An 18,550-nucleotide genomic window follows, 5' to 3' on the forward strand; every position below is an offset into this window, starting at 1 on the left:
CCTCTTGCAAAGTCTGAACTCAGCTCTCCTGGGTTCTTCTCTACAGCTTTTCTCATTGTAGAAGAGATGCCGCTTGCCCAGCATGGTGAACCAATGGGCAACAAGGCTTTGGTAACAAATTATCAAGATATGTTTTTCACCAGCCAGCAGTGATACACTCGATGAAAACAATGAATCTTCCTTAAGTACAAACCTAGTATTTTTCCATGCATTTTCCTACAAGGAACTAAATCTAAAAAACCAAAGTTGGTACTAGTAAATTACAGTCATGTGGATCAAACGAATTTCCTTTTTTTTTTTTTTTTTTTTTTTTTTTTGAGATGGAGTCTTGCTCTGTCGCCCGGGCTGGAGTGCAGTGGCTGGATCTCAGCTCACTGCAAGCTCCGCCTCCCGGGTTCCCGCCATTCTCCTGCCTTCAGCCTCCCGAGTAGCTGGGACTACAGGCGCCTGCCACCTCGCCCGGCTAGTTTTTTGTAATTTTTAGTAGAGACGGGGTTTCACCGTGCTAGCCAGGATGGTCTTGATCATCTGACCTCGTGATCTGCCCGCCTCGGCCTCCCAAAGTGCTGGGATTACAGGCTTGAGCCACCGCGCCTGGCCATGAATTTCTTAAGTTGTAACCTTTTTGTGTTGATGGGCAGCATGCCATCATTGTCACACTATCCTCCCTCTCTTCCACCCCCACTCCTTTTTTGGTGATGTATTTATTCAATTGGATTGTCTAAAAGAAAAAAAATATTCAAAAGTACTTCTGAGAACCTGTTTGTAAAGCATCCCATCATACATTCTCCGGAATATTTGACTTATGCCCTTGTTATCTCTTAGGCAGAGGAGACATGAATGATAGGAGGGGAGGGGGTGAGCAGACTGGGAAATGCTTTGTTCTGATTCTAATGATTTAATAAAGCAGTTTTATAAAACTCAGGTTAGCAATTTACAAATTCCATTTCATATGTGGCTACAAAAGAATATAACTTTAAAAGTTAAGACTTTTGGTTTACAAATGCACTAAATGTTTTAAATGCAATAAATGTTTTAAGTCAAGCTGATTTTGATTCTTGTGAATAAATGAATGATTTTAAATGGACAGTGTTCTAAAAGTAAAAGAAACTGTAAAGTAAAGTTAATCTCCCAGAGGCATCATATTTTGAATTGGGAAATCAGGGTATGACGAAATCTACAATTCGATTCTAATAATTCATTTCCTTACAAAAATATGGCATTAGTGGCAATCTCATCAGTGGGCTCCACACCTGTGTCACATAAGTCTCACCCAGGAGTTTGTTCAGAACAGATTCCCAGGTCCCAGTACGGAGAGCTGGACTCTGCAAGTTGAGCACGGGACCCAGGACCCTGCTCTGAACAAGCACCCCGAGCTCTGAAGGCACGCACACGAAGACCACTGGTGGCTAACACAAGTGCACTGTGAACTAATGGTGTTACGATGTGAGAGCCTGTACCGTGGTTTTCAAACAGTGAAGGTAAGAACCTGTTCTTAAAAACAAGTCAGCATGTCATCGCTGCCACAAAGGTAAGAGATAGATCTAAGAAACATTTCTTTTTTTGCTGAAAACACTTGGTTAAAAAAATACCACTAAATGAAAGCACCATTCTCCTTGGTTCACTTTGGAAATTCCTAACAGTCTCGTGGAACCCTTTCCAGATATTTGCTGGCAGTCCTAACTGCTCACAGGTTATAGGACTTCATTTTCAGAAAAGCATCCTTCTTTAACCTCAGACACGGGGAGATGTTCACTGGCCTGGGGGAGAGTTTGTCAGCTGAGCGTGGGGAGAGCTGAGCATGGGGAGAGCAAGATCAGTCGTGGGCCAAACAGGCGCTTGCGGCAAGGGCGTTGGTGCTCATACCATTTGCCAATGAAAAGCCACAGCTCATGAGAGCCAGCCCATGCACTCAGAGGAAATCTGGCCACTTCTTCCAAAGGAAAGGGGTACGTTCCATGGCTAATACCACAAGGACTGAATAAGTACTCCATGCAGGTATGGGTGGCAGCTGCAGCTCAGCGTGACAGAGGAAACAACACGGGCTGTGAAGGTAGCCAGCAGTTGGTTAGAATTCTGTCTCCTCCACTTATTAGCCATGTGAAGTCTGAAGTTGTTTAACTTCTGAGCCTCAATTTCCTTCATGTATAAAATCAGATAACATCACCTTCCCTTGTAGGTGTGTTGTGTGAGTGACTGATAATATATGTAAATTGCACATAACATTGTGTTCTCAATAAGTAGGAATTATTCATTTATTCCTTTTGGATTCTCAAGTTGGCACTGTAAGCTGTGTGAAGACAGTCAAGAAATTTCCTGGTGAAAATACTGAAACTACATTGTTTTTGTTGACCTCATAAATCAGATATTATCAAGCACTGTCTGATACTTTTGAATAAAATATTAGGGTTTAGGGGCAAGGAGAAATGGAAAGACATTGTGATATTTCAAAAACAATTTTAAATTCCTCTAAAGGCAAATACTGACTACACACACACATATAATTATTATTTCATTGGCTCTTTTGAAGGTGTGACATTTTTAGGGCTAAAGTCCAAACAAAAGAACTCTAATTAGGCTAATTTTATGTTAATACTTACACATATTCACTTTTCATAGGTGGCCAAGCTTGCAAAAGTAAAACCAAGTGCTGAAATTCAGCCTCATGGTGACTAGATTCCAGGAGTTGCATGAATAGACGGTAGCGGTTCTCTTCATTCTCAATGTCAGCTATGTCCACCTGGAAGAAGAAATACACACTTAAAGCTGGTGGCAAAGGCTACTGAATTGGTTTATAGAAGAATTCTACTTTATTTTAATTAAACTTTTTTTTGAAAATTTTTTACAATGTGTTAAGATTCAGCAACATCAGAAAAACAACCATCTCAAAAGCTCTAAGCCTTACTCAATTTCAGATAATTATGTTAAAAATTGTTTAGCACTACAATCAGAGGAAGGTTCTAATTAACTTGTTTACAAAATAAATTCAAACAACCAGACTTCCACAGAACTGGCTTGTTGGCATTTAACATATGCTAAGAGACCGAATTGTTTTATTTGAAATTGTAATATTTCACCATCCTCAACATTAGGTGAATTTTTTAAAGTTTAAGTTATCCCAAATGAAATCCTAATTTTCATTAGCAATAAAATCCTAAATCATGTTGTCTAGAAAATGTCTCTAATTTGAAATGAAAGATTTTACTAAAGTATATCTGTCATAGAACTTTTTTGCTATAAATCAAAATAGAATAAAATATCCTTTATTTATACCTCCATTTCTAATGCAAAAGTAGTCTCTGCCAAATACAAAACACTCATTTTTCCTTTCATTGAATAACTAAATGGTTTTTCTTTTACATTGAGGCAGTCCTAAAACAAATCACATCTCCAATGTCTCTGTGGTTGAAAATGTACGCTATTTTAGGTTAAAAACAGTTTTAAGCATAAAAATAAGCCAAAGTCTGGTTCTCTCATTTTCTAGCCTCAGCATAGATTCTTTATATTTAGCTACACAGACATTCATGATGATGAGTTCATAATGATTTGGGTACACAGACATTCAGATGATGATACATTGAAAGGATAATGAGAAGGAATGGTTACCTGTATATATGCTAAATTGTCTGCACTAATGCATATTTCCAAAACATTTACTTTAATGGTCATTCTGGCTCTGATCCCAAGAAGCCATCTGAAAAAGTCACGCCATGAATTCTGCATTTTACAAAAGTTGCTATGTACTATGAAATTATCTCTAATTGCTATGGGAAGCCTTGTTCACATAGTGACCCATCAGATCCTTCAAAACCTGCCTTAAAAGCCCATGTCATTTTTCTATGGAAGAACAGCCCATAGCCATTTTGTAGTTTTTTTGAAATAATTTCATAATACAGTCAGTCAGTTTACCCTTACAGCAGTTTTGTGTGGAGGACAGCACAGGTATTAGCAATCTCACTTTACAGATGAGGAAACAGGCCAACTATCCTGGTGGCACGACTAGCAAGTGACAGAGCCCAAATATAACTATAATCAGATCAGGATGTTCTGAAACTAGAGGATTCAATAAGCTAGATAAGCTTTTGATAATAGGGTTGGACCTCGAGTTGGGAGTTTGGCAATGCTGCCTTGCCTATTTATAAAGAAACTTAAAAAACCAAAAACAAAAACCCAAGACATCCATCCATCTGCAACTCTCCAACCTCACCACCTTCAACCTGTCTCCAGCCTCAGGGTCTCTTTGAGGTTCCTTGCATACATAAAATCATGCACACTCCCATCTCAGGCACTCTGATCTGTTTTCTCTGCCAGATACCCTCTTCCGCCAGATATGAGTGACTCACTCCCTCCTTTCAAGTTTCTCAAATGTCACCTGTCAGTCAAGGCCTTGTTTAACTGCCTTACCTACAGGAGCATTGCTGCATACCTGTCCATCTACTTCACCCTGTTTCATTTTCCTTCTTAGCACTCACAACTATGTGACATGCTATATATTTACTTATTGCCTTTCTTCTTCCATAAGAAATGTCAGCTCCTTGAAAGAAGCAGCTTTTTTTGTTGTTGTTCACTGGTCTATCCCAACTCCTTAAATAATACCTGCTATACAGTATATGCACAGTAAGTACTTATTGAGTGAATTAACTAGTGAATGGACATACATATGAATGGAGTGAATGAAGACAATTTGTCACTTATAAAATAATTTAGTATAAATTATATTAAAAACAAATGGAGTTGCTATAAATTTGTGGCTGGTTTCATTATTAGGGTTAATGTAAGATTTAAAAAGAAAATGATATTGCCAAAAGAAAAATTACTATTAAATTAAAAAACAGGACAAAAGATGGCAGGTTTGTTAACATCACATCTATATAAATGATACTTTGTGACTGTTAAGTGATTTCACTAAAGTCCCTCTGTTTGGGCATCCTATCTGAAGAACGGGTTCCAAAAATGTTGAAATCTCAGAAGTTTTGATAGCCTTTTCTTCCTGCAGGATAATCTCAGTGTCTACATGAGAGGAAAGGTTTGTGCCTAAGAAGTATTTAAAATCCATTGTATGAAATGTTTCCAATGTTCCTAGCTGTGTCAGTATTCCAACTACTATAATTAAATGCAGTAAAATTAATAACAAGTAGTTTCTCCTTTTTATGAAATACACACTTTATATGGTTTATCTTCTGTATGTGATGCACTGTATGAAACGGAAGAGATTAACAATAAAAGAATGTTTTCAATATTGTCTAAATGTATTCCTTTTCAGAAACTGTAATCTATATTTTGAGGAAATAAACTATATCATAAGGGAAGAAAAGAGAACAGAAACTATAAGTTAAACCGTAATATTTGTTTTTATAATAGTGTGCAAATAATAGTTTCCATGTTTAAAATGCATTTGATAAATTTGTTTTGTATAGCACCTTTCTCACATGTACGTGGTCTTTTTAAGAGTATGTCTTTGTCAGAACATGTTTTCTTCTAATGTCCATTAATCATTTCAATTTTTAGTAACTTACTTTTCAGAGCCTTAACCCCCACATTTTAACTAAAAATGTGAAAAATACAGTAACTTACATAATTATCCATTTTGTGCATGCATGCTTACATACTCCATCATATCAAAAAGCATTTCAAGTCAAGCTACTCAGCTCTTAAGAAAGAATTTTAAATTTGCTACCACTGTAGCTGCAAGTTTTACCTTCTATGAGAGAAGAAAATTGGCCTAAAAATGGACTTCAGCACATATTTTAAAAACATGATAAAGAATATACTTGGTTTGATAATTGGTATATACCTTAAAATATAACAAGTGCTAATCTAAGATTGTGCCCACATATTAAAATATTTAAAAAACAGATGTTAATATTATCTTCTTTATTACGTCCTTTAAGACTTTTGGAAATAAATTCTGGTGAATTTTGAATTTTTGAGAAGAAAATGGGCCTAAAAATAGACTTGAGCATATATTTTTAAAAACATAATAAAGGTTGGATAATCATGATATACTTTAATATACAACAAGTGTGAGTCTAAGATTTGTGTCCACAAATTCAAAAATTCAAAATGAATTTTGTGTAAAGAAAAATTAAAGGTAAACATATGTCAAGGGCTCCCAGTCTGAACAACATGGCTTATCCATTTCTCTCTGCTCCTCTGCAAAGCACAACTATAAACTGTAGGAGTCATAAGAGACAGTGAAGGGAAAATTCTGAGGAGTGGTTAAAAGAAAGTACACTAGCCTGGAGTTGCAAGCCTGAAGAACATGGTATTTGGACGTCTTCTGTCTCCCCAGCCAAAACAAACAAATGAATAAATAAATAAAAAATAAGAAGCCCACCCAGACCTAGTATTTTGCAATTCTGGAGCTAGAAACAGAACAGAGCTCAAATACGCTCATTTGCACTTAGAATCCCAGAAGAAAAGGAGAAAGAGGGTGAAGCTAAAATACATTATAAGACATATCTAAAAACTTCCAAAATTTGATAGAAGACACAAACCTACAGGTTCAAGAAGCTAAATTATTCCCAAATAGGACAAACACAAAGAAATTCATGTCAAGTTACACCATAATTTGAAACTTGAAAAGTAGGTAGAAAAGGAAAAATTTTGAAAGCAGATAGAACAACATTACTTGTAGGAGAATATTAATGTGAATAATAATGGATTTATTATCTGAAACCATGGAGGCCAGAAGGAAGTGTCCCACTTTTTTCAAATGTTGAAAGAAAAGAATCGTTAACCACAAATTCTTTATCTGGCAAAGCTATTCTTCAGGAAAAAAAATAAATGAAAACATTCTCAGACAAAGACAAATTAAAAGAACCCGCCACACTAATAGCCCTCATCTTAAATACCGGCTAAAGAAAGTTCTTCAAACAGAAAAAGATAAAAGAAGGAACTATGAAGTATCAGAAAGAAGAACAAAAAGGGCAAAAATATGGGTAAATACAATAGACTATTATTTTCCATATACATGTTCTAAATCATACTTGGTGATCAGAACAAAAATTGTACACCATGTGATATTCAAGACGATAATATTTAAAAGTGGGGAAGGTAAACGGACTGACCCAAATATGGAGGTGAGATTTCCATATTACATGCCCAGGATAGGATATCCACTCCTACCACTCTTGTTCAGCACCATACTGAACGATCTAGCCACTACAATACTGCAAGAAAAAGAAATAACAGACATGTAAATTAGAAAGAAAAAATAAAACTCTATCTGCAGATTAATTGTCTATATAGAAAATTCCAAGAAATCACACACAATAAAACCCTAAAACTAAGAAACGAGTCAGGAATGTCACAGGATACAAGATCAACATACAAAAATCAATCACATTGTTACATACTAACAATAAATACGTGAAAACCAAAAATAAACATGTATTATTTATAATAGCTCCAAAGAAAATAAATGATTTACATGTATTCAATCTGCTATGGTTTGAATGCCCCTTCCAAAATTCATGTTGAAATTTAATTGACACTGTGATAGGATTAAGAGGTGAGATATTTAAGAGGTGATTAGGTCACGAGAGTGATGCTCTGAATGAATTAAGGCTCAGCTAGGACCTGTGTTAGTTTTACTGGGAATGGGTTCCTGATAAAAAGGAAGAGTTCCACCCTGACCTCTCTTGCTGGGTAAACAAAGTCATTCACAAAAGGTTACATGCATACTGTCTGATTCCATTTATGTAATATTTTTGATATAACATTTTAGAAATGAAGGAAAGATTAATGGTTGTCAGGGGTTAGGGGTTAGGAATGGGGTGGATGTGATTATAAAAGGGATCCTTGGGCTGTTGGAACTACTCAGGATCTTTGTTAGAGTGGGTAGCTAGGCAGACATGAGCAGAGTAGGAGAGGAAACAGACCCCGCTCCCTTGACACCAGGAACGTTAGGTGACCATCGGGTGATGGTCAAGTGGTTGTTAAACTGTCTCTCTAAAATAATAACTGGTCGCAGCAGAGATCAGGGAAAGGCAGTCTCCCAAAAGAAAACTCCTGAAGCTGGTGATCCCTAGCTTCCTGATTGGATCTCAGGAGTTGAGTGAGTGGGCTCAATCAAGCATGCACACTAAGAGGCAAAATGGTGGAGTTTAACTGGTATATGAACACCCTCTAGGAACACTACACTGGTAAGAAAAGAATGGCTCAAGTGAGGATGCGTACAACTCTAGTAAACACGCTGTGCACACAGCCCCTTCTAAGGGCTGGCATGCCATGGAGCATGTGGACAGCTCGTGCCAAAGAAAAATCAAAGGAGGGGAGACACAAAACCCCAGAAGCATGCCAACGTGTAAATCCCCAAGTCAAAGGTCAAACAGGGCACTTGAATCTCTCGAGTTGCCTGCTTGGCCTTCTTCCAAGTGTACTTTACTTCCTTTCATTCTTGCTCTAACACTTGTTAATAAGCTCTCATGCTCAAAGATTTTGCCTCAGGCTCTCTCTGCCGTATACCCTTTGGATGAGTTCTTTACTTCAAGAAGGCAAGAACTCCGTTGCTGCAAAGCCATATGGATTTGCTACATCTTGACTATGGTGCTAGATATATGAACCTATACAGTTATAAAACTGTATAGCACTAAATACACACAAACACACACAAATGAGTACAAGTAAAACTCGAAAATTCTGAATAAAACCAGCAAATTATATCGATGTCAATATCCTGGTTGGATATTATACTGTAGTTTTGCAAAATGTTACCATTAGGGGAAACTAGGCAAAGTGCACAAGACATCTCTCTGTATTATTTCTTACAACTGGATATGAATCCATAATTATCTCAATAAAAACCTGAAATTTGAAAAGGAGGATGAAAATGAATGCAATCAGAACAAACTTCACAGAGGAAAATGCTTATACAAACAAAATGCAGAAAACAAACTAAATCATGATGTAAAAATAAAGATGAATAAGGAGGATACAATTTGAGGGGAAAAAACCCCATATGTGATATGACATCATTTGTATAAAGCATGCAGCAGAAAAATGGCTACATATATATTTAATAAAATGTTTACATTTGGATGACAGATCTGTTGGTGATGATCACTTCTGTCTGCCTTTTGGTACTTTTCTTGGTTTAACATGCATTGTTTTCATAATTGGAGGTTTCTGTTTGTTTGTTTAAAGAAAGAAACATACACAAGAACCACAGGAAACTGGCATGTCTGTTCAACAGATGAGTCTGTATTTGGTGACTTATCCTTCCTTTATTAAACCATAAAATTGCTTTATAAATGATCAATTATAGCAAAAACAAAACAAAGATACAACACCAAGCAAAATGAAATAAAAAATAGGGCTTTTTCAAATCTACTAACCGCTAAGGATACATTCCCTGACCGTAACTTAAAAGATAAAAATAAGAAAGCTTGCTGATATCTTAGGAGTGAGTAGAAAGCAAATTAAGTTTGAATTGTTGTCAACAGTGTCATAAACGGGTCTCAATGCTGTATATAACAGCCCTCACAATGTAATGGCTATTAAGTAGGACCGTACAGAGGCTTCCTCAGTAACAAAGTAAAGTATAAACATATATTTTGCAGAGCAAAAGTCATACAATCCTAGTTTTTCATTCCAACCCTCATCTGCTCACTACCGCTTGCCACTTATATAATACCTATGTAACCTGGTGCAAACAGCCTAGCCTAGGTCTGAGTTTCTTTATCTGTAAGATGTGCTGATAACATATACTTCACAGGGTTATATTCATTCAATTCCACAAATACTAACTGAGAATCTACTTTTTGTACCAGAGATACAGTGATCGGAAAGATGACCATTCAATTTGTGAGAATTAAGCAAGACAAAGCCTGAGAAATTAGATAGAGAGATGATCCTCAACCAATGATAAGGTTATGTCTTCCAGTCCTACGAGGAGTTCTCTGTCTCATGCCACACACCACGGAGAGGGAAATTCTAGCCCTCTCTTGTTACTCTCAGCTTCAGTTCTAAACATCTTGCCCTAATCTATTCCTTGTAATGGTACTTCCTCCCATTACTATGTTCCTAACCTGTAACTTGTCCATTTGCCTATGTTGGCCTACTCTGATATTAAGGACTTAATGTGTTCCTCTGACTACAACCATTTGAATTACCCCATCTCAAACATCCTTATCAATTCAACTCAGTTTCTGGAATCAAAAAGTCAAATGCTCTCCATGTTCCCTTTTAGTTTTGCTGAACTGCAAACTGTTTTGCATATGATTATGCAAATGCAGATATGATTCAAAGGGAGGGTCCTTTTCCATGAGAAGTAGATTATGGACATTGGCAGTCTGCGCAAATCAGTTGTCTTCATATATTGTGAGACATATAAAATTGAACATACAGAAAGTAGACATTTTTATTCTCTTCATTTAGATGGTCACATAAAATCCATAGGAAGAAAGTGTTACTTAGTGGCTCTACAAGCACAGTTAACTTGGATATTTAAGAAAAGGCCTTAGCTTTACAGTAAATATTTGGCAAACGAATGCTCATTTATATATTTAGTTTCACACAAATATTTAAGGTATGCGTATATATTTTATGATCTCCACTTGAATATACGAGTACCTGACTCAGGTGGTAGTTAGAAGGCTTTTATTGTAACACATTCAATTTGATAAAGGTCTTAAGAGACATATAGTTTATAGTGCTATAAGAAGAGAGAAGTTAACCTGAGATCAGGAAGGGGACAAGGTGGCACACGAGAAAGGATCTGAGGGAAGAGTAGCATTTGGACATATAGAGGTAAGGGAAAAAAGAGAAGGCTGGGTAGAGACGAGGGGAGTCAACAGAGGGATGCTGAGTAGTAGTTTGTGGCTCACGAAGGTGAACTGTGGTTGAAGTGGTAGATGAAGTATGTTGGGGCCAGAACATGAGGACAACTACATGCTTGGGAACACTGTATGATCCAAACGTTGAAAATATTGACGCCAGTTCCTCTGAGTTTTAGCTGTAATTAAATCCTAGTGGTCAGCAGGGAATATGGAGCAAAACAAATGATCAATATACATTTCTTGCAAAATAGTACAATACAAATGATAATGTTATCTACGTATTTTCTCAAAGATATCTTTGGCTGAATGTATGTGCACACTATAGCTAATATTGCTCATTAAGAGTTAGAAAAGTTAACCTTAAGTTGAAGAAACAACTATGTCATAAATCTAACAAATTATCTGAAAAAAATTAGAGAAGGAAGTATTGCCCTAACATCACGGATCACAAAAGGTGAAACAAATGGGTCTCAGAGGCTTACTGAAGTTGTGAGAACATGTGATTAGTATGAATATTACGGAAATTTGAATTCTCCAAAATAGTTGAAAATAAGGTACCTGACTTACCATGGATGTGGACCTAGAAAAGAATCAAATTCTCTTTGCTAGAAAGTAGGATAGTACCTATAAACTATATATGTTCCCAGCATCTAAATACATTTCAAAAGTATGAAAAGTACAGAGAACTCATGTAAGTCTCCAGATAGTTACAATGGGAAATTACTATAGAATACATTTTAATGTGAAAATTATAGGTAGTTATCAAATGCTTCAACATATCTCACTACAGGAATTATAAACAATAATTGGTAGATTTGATTAATACATGGCTTTCAAAAAGTGATGATAAAGTCAAAATAATACCGAAAAATGTTTATTTTGGAGACCTTACTGACCTTTCTGAGGGTTGATTTTTCCTCTTCCATAGGAGAGAGATAACAAATACTTGTATGATGATTGTGAATATTAAATAAGATAATGGGAATAAAGTAGCTGGCAAAGATTGGTGCATAGTAGGCACACAAGAAAGGATAGGTATTACTTATATTATCATCCATATAATGTACCAAATAGTAAAAACAGAAAGCTGGATTTTTTTTTGTTTTTCGAGACAGGGTCTCACTCACTCCGTTACTCAAGCTGGAGTGCTGTGGCATGAATCAGGGCTCACCGCAGCCTAAACCTTCTGGGCTCAAGTGACCCTCCTGCCTCAGCCTCCTAAGTAATTGAGACCACAGGTACATGCCACCATGCCCAGCTTATTTATTTATTTATTATTTATTTATTTTTGATATGGAATCTTGCTCTGTCGCCCAGGCAGGAGTGCACATGGGGAGATCTCAGTTCACTGCAAGCTCTGCCTCATGGGTTCAAGCAATTCTCTGACACAGCCTCCCGAGTAGCTGGGATTACAAGCGCCCACCACCATGCCTGGCTAATTTTTGTATTTTTAGTAGTGGTGGGATTTCACCATCTTGGCCAGGCTGGTCTTGAACTCCTGACCTCATGATCTATCTGCCTTGGCCTCCCAAAGTGCTGGGATTACAGGCGTGAGCCGCCGCACCCGGCCTTTATGTTTTTATTGTAGAGATGGTGTCTCCTTATACAGGTCAGGCTGGTCTTGAACTCCTGGGCTCAAGTAATCCTCCTGCCTTGGCCTCCCAGAGTTCTGGGATTATAAGCATGAGCCACTGTGCCTGGCCAAAAGGCAGTTATTTGCTGATTCCTTCTACTAAGAATTATGCCTATAGACTAGACAGAACAGGACAGGAAAACAGGGAAATATGTCTGTTTTAGGAAAATAAAATTGTAGGTTGATTTTCATCTCTTTTTAAAATCTCATTTACTTGTGTAATAAATATGGTATTTCAAATGACTCTTAAGCATGCCTTCCACAGATTAGTGAAAATAATCAAAATAAATTGCTATTTTTTTTACATTTTCTTTTTCTCTGTCCTTTTCCCCAGTGAAAAAGTAACATCCCCACCCCTTCCACAGTGAGTGTCAAACAAAATCCTGGAGGTGAAAATGTCCAACAGTTTACACCTATAATAGTGATTATTTTACACCTGTAATAGTTTACACCTATAATAGTTAGTGATTATTTCATATCGATACCACTGACAAAACATCCTAGGATTTTAAAGAACAAAATTCAAATGTGACTCAAACATAAGAATATTTTTTTTTCCCTTTTGTCTCTGAAAGCACTGTTTCTCTCCTCATTGAATCAGGTGACTTTAGCCCTTGCTGTGTAGGTCAATTTGTCAAGCAGCTGCAGCCTTCTTATCAGACAGAGTCACTGTCCTTGAAAAAGTGAACTAAGTCACCTATTATCAGTAGAAGACAGTCTTAACCTCAGATTTCTCTATGGCTCCTGGAAGTGAATACAAATATCTTAAATGAAGGTACTTTTGAAATATGCATCTTCCTATAGGTATTGATAGTTGCTTATTTTATCTTTAGAAATTTACAAATATGATGTAGTTATTAATACACTTAAAAGTACTTTATAAATAGAAAAGATTGACAAACATGAGGATTATTCCTGGTAGTAGTGACAGTAACCACCATATTCTTTTTAAAAATGTTTTTTACTACTATTTTATTACTCTGGGTAACTCACAGAACAGTAACCACAGTACTCTTATCTTCCGTAAGAATTCGTAAGCTGTTAGCCTGCTCCTAAGAGACTCATATAACGACACTTGATTTGAAGTTGCAAAATAACTGTGTAGTACCTTTCATGAACACAATAAAGTCACACTGAGATGTTGTTGTATGCAGGGCTTCAAAACACAGAACAAACAAAAATCCTCAGCTTCAACAGATATACAGAAATATCAAAAGGTGACAGAATTAACCAGACCTCTGCCTGTTAAAGCCACTCCTTTGATAAGGTTTCAGGTGGCCAATGCTGCCTGCTGTGTCTACTGGATTGAACTCATATCTCTGCGGAAGGGAATTTTGAGAAGACCAAAACCAGTCATAAGCTGTTGACTACCAACATTCCCCACCAATCCAAGCAGTTCTTAGACCAGTGCCTGGCACACAGCAAGTATTTAATAAACAATATTATGACTGTTAGTTATTTTTATTAAATATAGTCTGAATTATTGCTATTTGATAGGAAAATATAAATATAATATATTCTATTTTTGTCCATTTCTGGATATTTATGGATTTTATTAAATAGAAAATATCAAAGTATGGAAAATAACTAAAGTTTAAACATTAAAAGTAAGGGTGTTATTTTCTGCTTATTCTCCCTTTTCTATAGAACTAAAAAATAGATGCAGATCTGGCAACAATTTTCTAAATACTTGACCTTGCACAGCTCATATAAGGCAAAATGTGATCATGGTATCTCCCCTGCCAGGTAAGGAGTAGGAAAATGAGTGCCTGTTTATAAACTGCTTAAGAATAAATGGCTTTCAATTGCCACAGGAAGTCTCTCCTAGGGCACTGCAAACGCACCCTTGGGATGGGGAGAAATCCAATTAAAGAACAGGAAGGTAGGCTCCCAAGGAGTTTCTACACATCTGTGAGTATGGAAACATATCTAAACACATAGAGGCCAACAACTGCAACTCTGAACCATGCTTTACAGCACCCTACTTATTTTATTATACCTGTAAACATAGAAATTACACAATACAACATGCCTCAATCACTCTCCACAAGTGCTGCTGTCACTTCAATATGTAATACATATTTTTACATAAATATATTTTATGAAACACTTAAAAACATATTAAGGGGAAATATTTTGTGTTAAAATAAGAAGAGGAAAGATTTTGCCTTATAAATTTTTTCTCTAGGACAATAATCAGTCATATAGTGCCATGTGACCCCCTATAAATACATGTGTGTCTGTTTGTTTGTTTGTTTATTTATTTATTTATTTTGAGATGGAGTTTCACTCTTGTTGCCCAGGCTGGAGTGCAGTGGCACGATCTCAGCTCACTGCAAGCTCTGCCTCCCGGGTTCAAGTGATCCTCCTGCCTCAGCCTCCCGAGTAGCTGGGATTACTGCCACCTGTTACCACGCTGGGCTAATTTTGCATTTTTAGTGGAGATGTGTTTCTCCATGTTGGTCAGGCTGCTCTCACACTCCCGACCTCAGGTGATCCGCTTGCCTCAGCCTCCCAAAGTACTGGGATTATAGGCGTGAGCCACTGCACCCAGCCATGTGTTTTCATTTTAAACAGCTGCGATTGAAGCTAAGGCCATACTTTGGTTTGAGTTAAATTTGATGAAGTTTTAATCGAATAATTTACACAGCTGAAAATTTTTTCACTGTAGTGTATTATTCTGACTCAGATCTGAATATTGGCCCTGCCACTTAATAGCTGTGTAATCACATAAAAATACCTCTCTTAGCCTCAGTGCTTTCATATGTAAAAATAAGGTAATAATACCTAACTAGCAATATCAGATTACTTTGACAATAATATAGCATAACATATGAGATAATATACAGACATACACATACAGCTTTATATGTATCTAAAACTGAGTTAACACTGAGCCTTTATGGTAGCTACTAGTATGGATAGTTCACAGTTATATATAATTCTGCCATATTTTAGCATTGAGGTATTACACAAATTTCTTAACCACTTTGAGCCTATTTCCTTATGTGATAAATGGAGTGATGAGATTCCCTATGTTACAGGGTTATTACAATGTTTAGATGAAATGATACACATATGAAGGCTAATGTGAAGTCCGTGGAAGGCCCTCAAAACATGCAGCACGTAGCATCTTCACAGCTTAAGGAAAAGAGATTTCTGTTGTTACTTCTAGAGTTTTAATTTTGACTCTAAGTTTTATTCCAGTTAGAAATTATTCAGAGAGACTTTAGGGTAACAGAAGAAATTGGCAACCAATGAATTATGTCTACCTATATATTCTCCAAATATAAAACAGAATGACAAGAACAAATAAAACTACACAAAACCCACATATTCAGTACAATTATAGACCAAGCATGTCCAAACTTCAAAATACCACAAGGAACATGGAAAAAAGCACTAAATCCCAGAGAATGATCTCACATTCCATGTTAATATTTCACATATTCAAAAAAAGAATACCTGAAATCTAACTGTACTAATAAGTGAATAAGATAATCATACGAAAGGTGGCATGTCTGTGTGTGTGTGTTTGTGTGTGTGAGCGGGGAGGAGGAAGGAATTAAGTGACTTTGAAAAACATAAACCAGATAAGCCAGGTGCAGTGGCTCATGTCTATAACACATCCAGCACTTTGGGAGGTTGAGGCAGCAGGACTGCTTAAACCCAGGAGTTTGAGTCCAGCCTGGGTAACATAGTGAGACCCCATCTCTACAAAAAACAGACAATTAGCCAGGCATTGTAGTGCATGCCTGTGGTCCCAGTGACTTAGAAGGCTGAGGGAAGAGGATCCTTGAGTCAGGAGGATGGGGCTGCAGTGAGCCACAATTGGTCAACTGCACTCCAGCCTAGGCAACAGGGTGAGACACTTTCAAAAAAGAAAAAGAAAAAGAAAAGAAAAGAATTATTAGCACTCTTACTTGAAGTCTAAAGATAAAAAGAGCTCTACAAAAATAATGTATTCTACTCAGTAATTTCAAAATTTATATGTACTCCAGGATTGAGCAAATATATAAATATATTATGGACAATGACACCCAAGTTTCTTATTGACAGAGAGAAGAGTTTACAAATAAGAAAAGGGAGAAGGTTAGAATAAACTCTGTGGGACTGGGTTGGCATTAGAAGTAGCAATATGAAATTACAGAATAAGATATAAATAGAATAAAACAATAAGTTAAAAAGCCGGGGAATGAAGTTAAGCTGTAGAGTTTTTGTTAATTTTCATTTTGCTTGTCTGTTTATGCAAACAATATTAACTTACTATAAGCTTAAAACAATGAGTTGCAACACAGTATTTGTAAGACACACAGATAACCTCAAATCAAAAAACATACAACAGATACACAAAAATAAAATGTAAGAAATTAAATCATACCATAAGAGAAAATCACCTTCACTAAAAGGAAGACAGGAAAGAAGAAAAGAAGGAAGAGAAGACAGCAGCAACAACAACAAAACAGCAGGAGTAAGTCCTTACTTATCGATAATAACCTTGAAAGGAAATGGACTAAATTCTCCAATCAAAAGACAGAGTGGTCGATAAAAAAAACAAGACCCAATGATCTTTTGCCAGAAACATGCTTCACCGATAAAGACAACATACATTCAGAATAAAGGGGAAAAAAAGAGATATTCCATGCCAATGGAAACCAGAGAAGAGCAGGAGTTGGATTGGCTCTGTGTCCCCACTCAAATTGCATCTCAAATTATAATCCCCACATTTTGGGGGAATGGCCTGGTGGGAGGTGACTGAGTCATGGGGGCGGACTTCCCCTTTGCTGTTTTTGTCATAGAGTTCTCACGAGATCTGGTTGTTTGATAAGTGTCTGGCACCTTCCACCCCCTCTCTCTCCTGCTGCCTTCTGAAGATCCTGCTTCTCCTTTACCTTCTGTCATGATTATAAGTTTCCGTCATGTGGAACTGTGAATCAATTAAACTTCTTTTCTTTATAAATTACCCAGTCTCAGGTAGGTTTTTATAGTGGTGTGAAAAAGGACTAATATAGAAAATCAGTACCGAGATAGTGGGGCACTGATATAAAGATACCTGAAAATGTAGAAGCAACATTGGAACTGGGTAATGGGTAGAGGCTGCAACAGTTTGGGTTCAGAAGAAAACAGGAAGACGTGGGAAGTATGAAACTTCCTAGAGACTTTAACGGTTTTGACCAAAACACTGATAGTGATATGGACAATGAAATCCAGGCTGAGGTGGTCTCAGATGGAGATGAGGAAGTTACTGGGAACTGGAATAAAGGTCACTCTTACTATGCTTTAGAGATGTGTGGAACTCTGAACTTGAAAAAGATAATTTAGGGAATCTGGCAGAAATTTATAAGCAGTAAGTATCCAAGATGTGACCTCGTTTTTTCTAAAAGTATACACTCATATGCACAAAGACAGAGATGCAACTTACGTTTAAAAGGGAAACAGAGCATAAAAGTTTGGAAAATTTGCAGCCTAACCATGTGGTAGAAAAACAAAAACAGAAACAAAGCAAAATGTTATCTGAGGAGAAATTCAAGCCAGCTGCAGAAACTTGCATAAGTAAAGAGAAGTCAAATATTAATAGCCAAGACAATGGGAAAATGTCTCCAGGGCATGTCAGAGATCTTCATGGGAGCCCCTTCAATCACAGGCCCAGAGGCCTTAGGAGGGAAAAATGGTTCCACGGGCCAGGCCCAGGGCCTCGTGCTCCTTGGACATGGTACCCTGCATTCCAGCCACTCCAGCTCCAGCTGTGGCTAAAAGGGGCCAATGCAGAGCTCAGGCCATTGCTTCAGAGAGTGCAAGCCAAGCCTGAAGCCTTGCTGGCTTCTACATGATGCTGGGCCTGCAGGTGTACAGAAGACACAAGTTGAGTTTTGGGAGCCTTTACCTAGATTTGAGAGGATGTATGGAAATGCCTGGAGGTCCAGGCAAAAGTGTGCTACAGGGGTGGAGCCCTCATGGAGAACCTCTACTAGGGTGATGCAGAGGGGAAATGTGGGGTTGGAGCCCCCACACAGAGTCCCCACTGGGGGACTGCCTCCAGTGGAGCTTTGAGAAGAGGGACACCATCCTCCAGACCTCAGAATGGTAGATTCACCTACAGCTTGCACTGTGCACCTGAAAAAGTCACAGGCAATCA

General features: G+C 37.3%; 1 protein-coding gene across 1 annotated transcript in view; it reads right to left on the minus strand.

The window, feature by feature from the left end:
• NBAS (neuroblastoma amplified sequence) overlaps window positions 1–18,550 on the minus strand; it is a 406,203-nt gene that overhangs the window by 21,431 nt on the left and 366,222 nt on the right. The window contains exon 49 of the mRNA XM_011942078.1: window positions 2,601–2,740. Within this exon, the coding sequence (XP_011797468.1) occupies window positions 2,601–2,740 (140 nt within the window). The remainder of the gene's footprint in view (window positions 1–2,600; window positions 2,741–18,550) is intronic.

The sequence above is a fragment of the Colobus angolensis genome, unplaced genomic scaffold, assembly GCF_000951035.1.
Source record: "Colobus angolensis palliatus isolate OR3802 unplaced genomic scaffold, Cang.pa_1.0 Scaffold205, whole genome shotgun sequence".
NCBI classification, from domain to species: Eukaryota; Metazoa; Chordata; class Mammalia; order Primates; family Cercopithecidae; genus Colobus; species Colobus angolensis.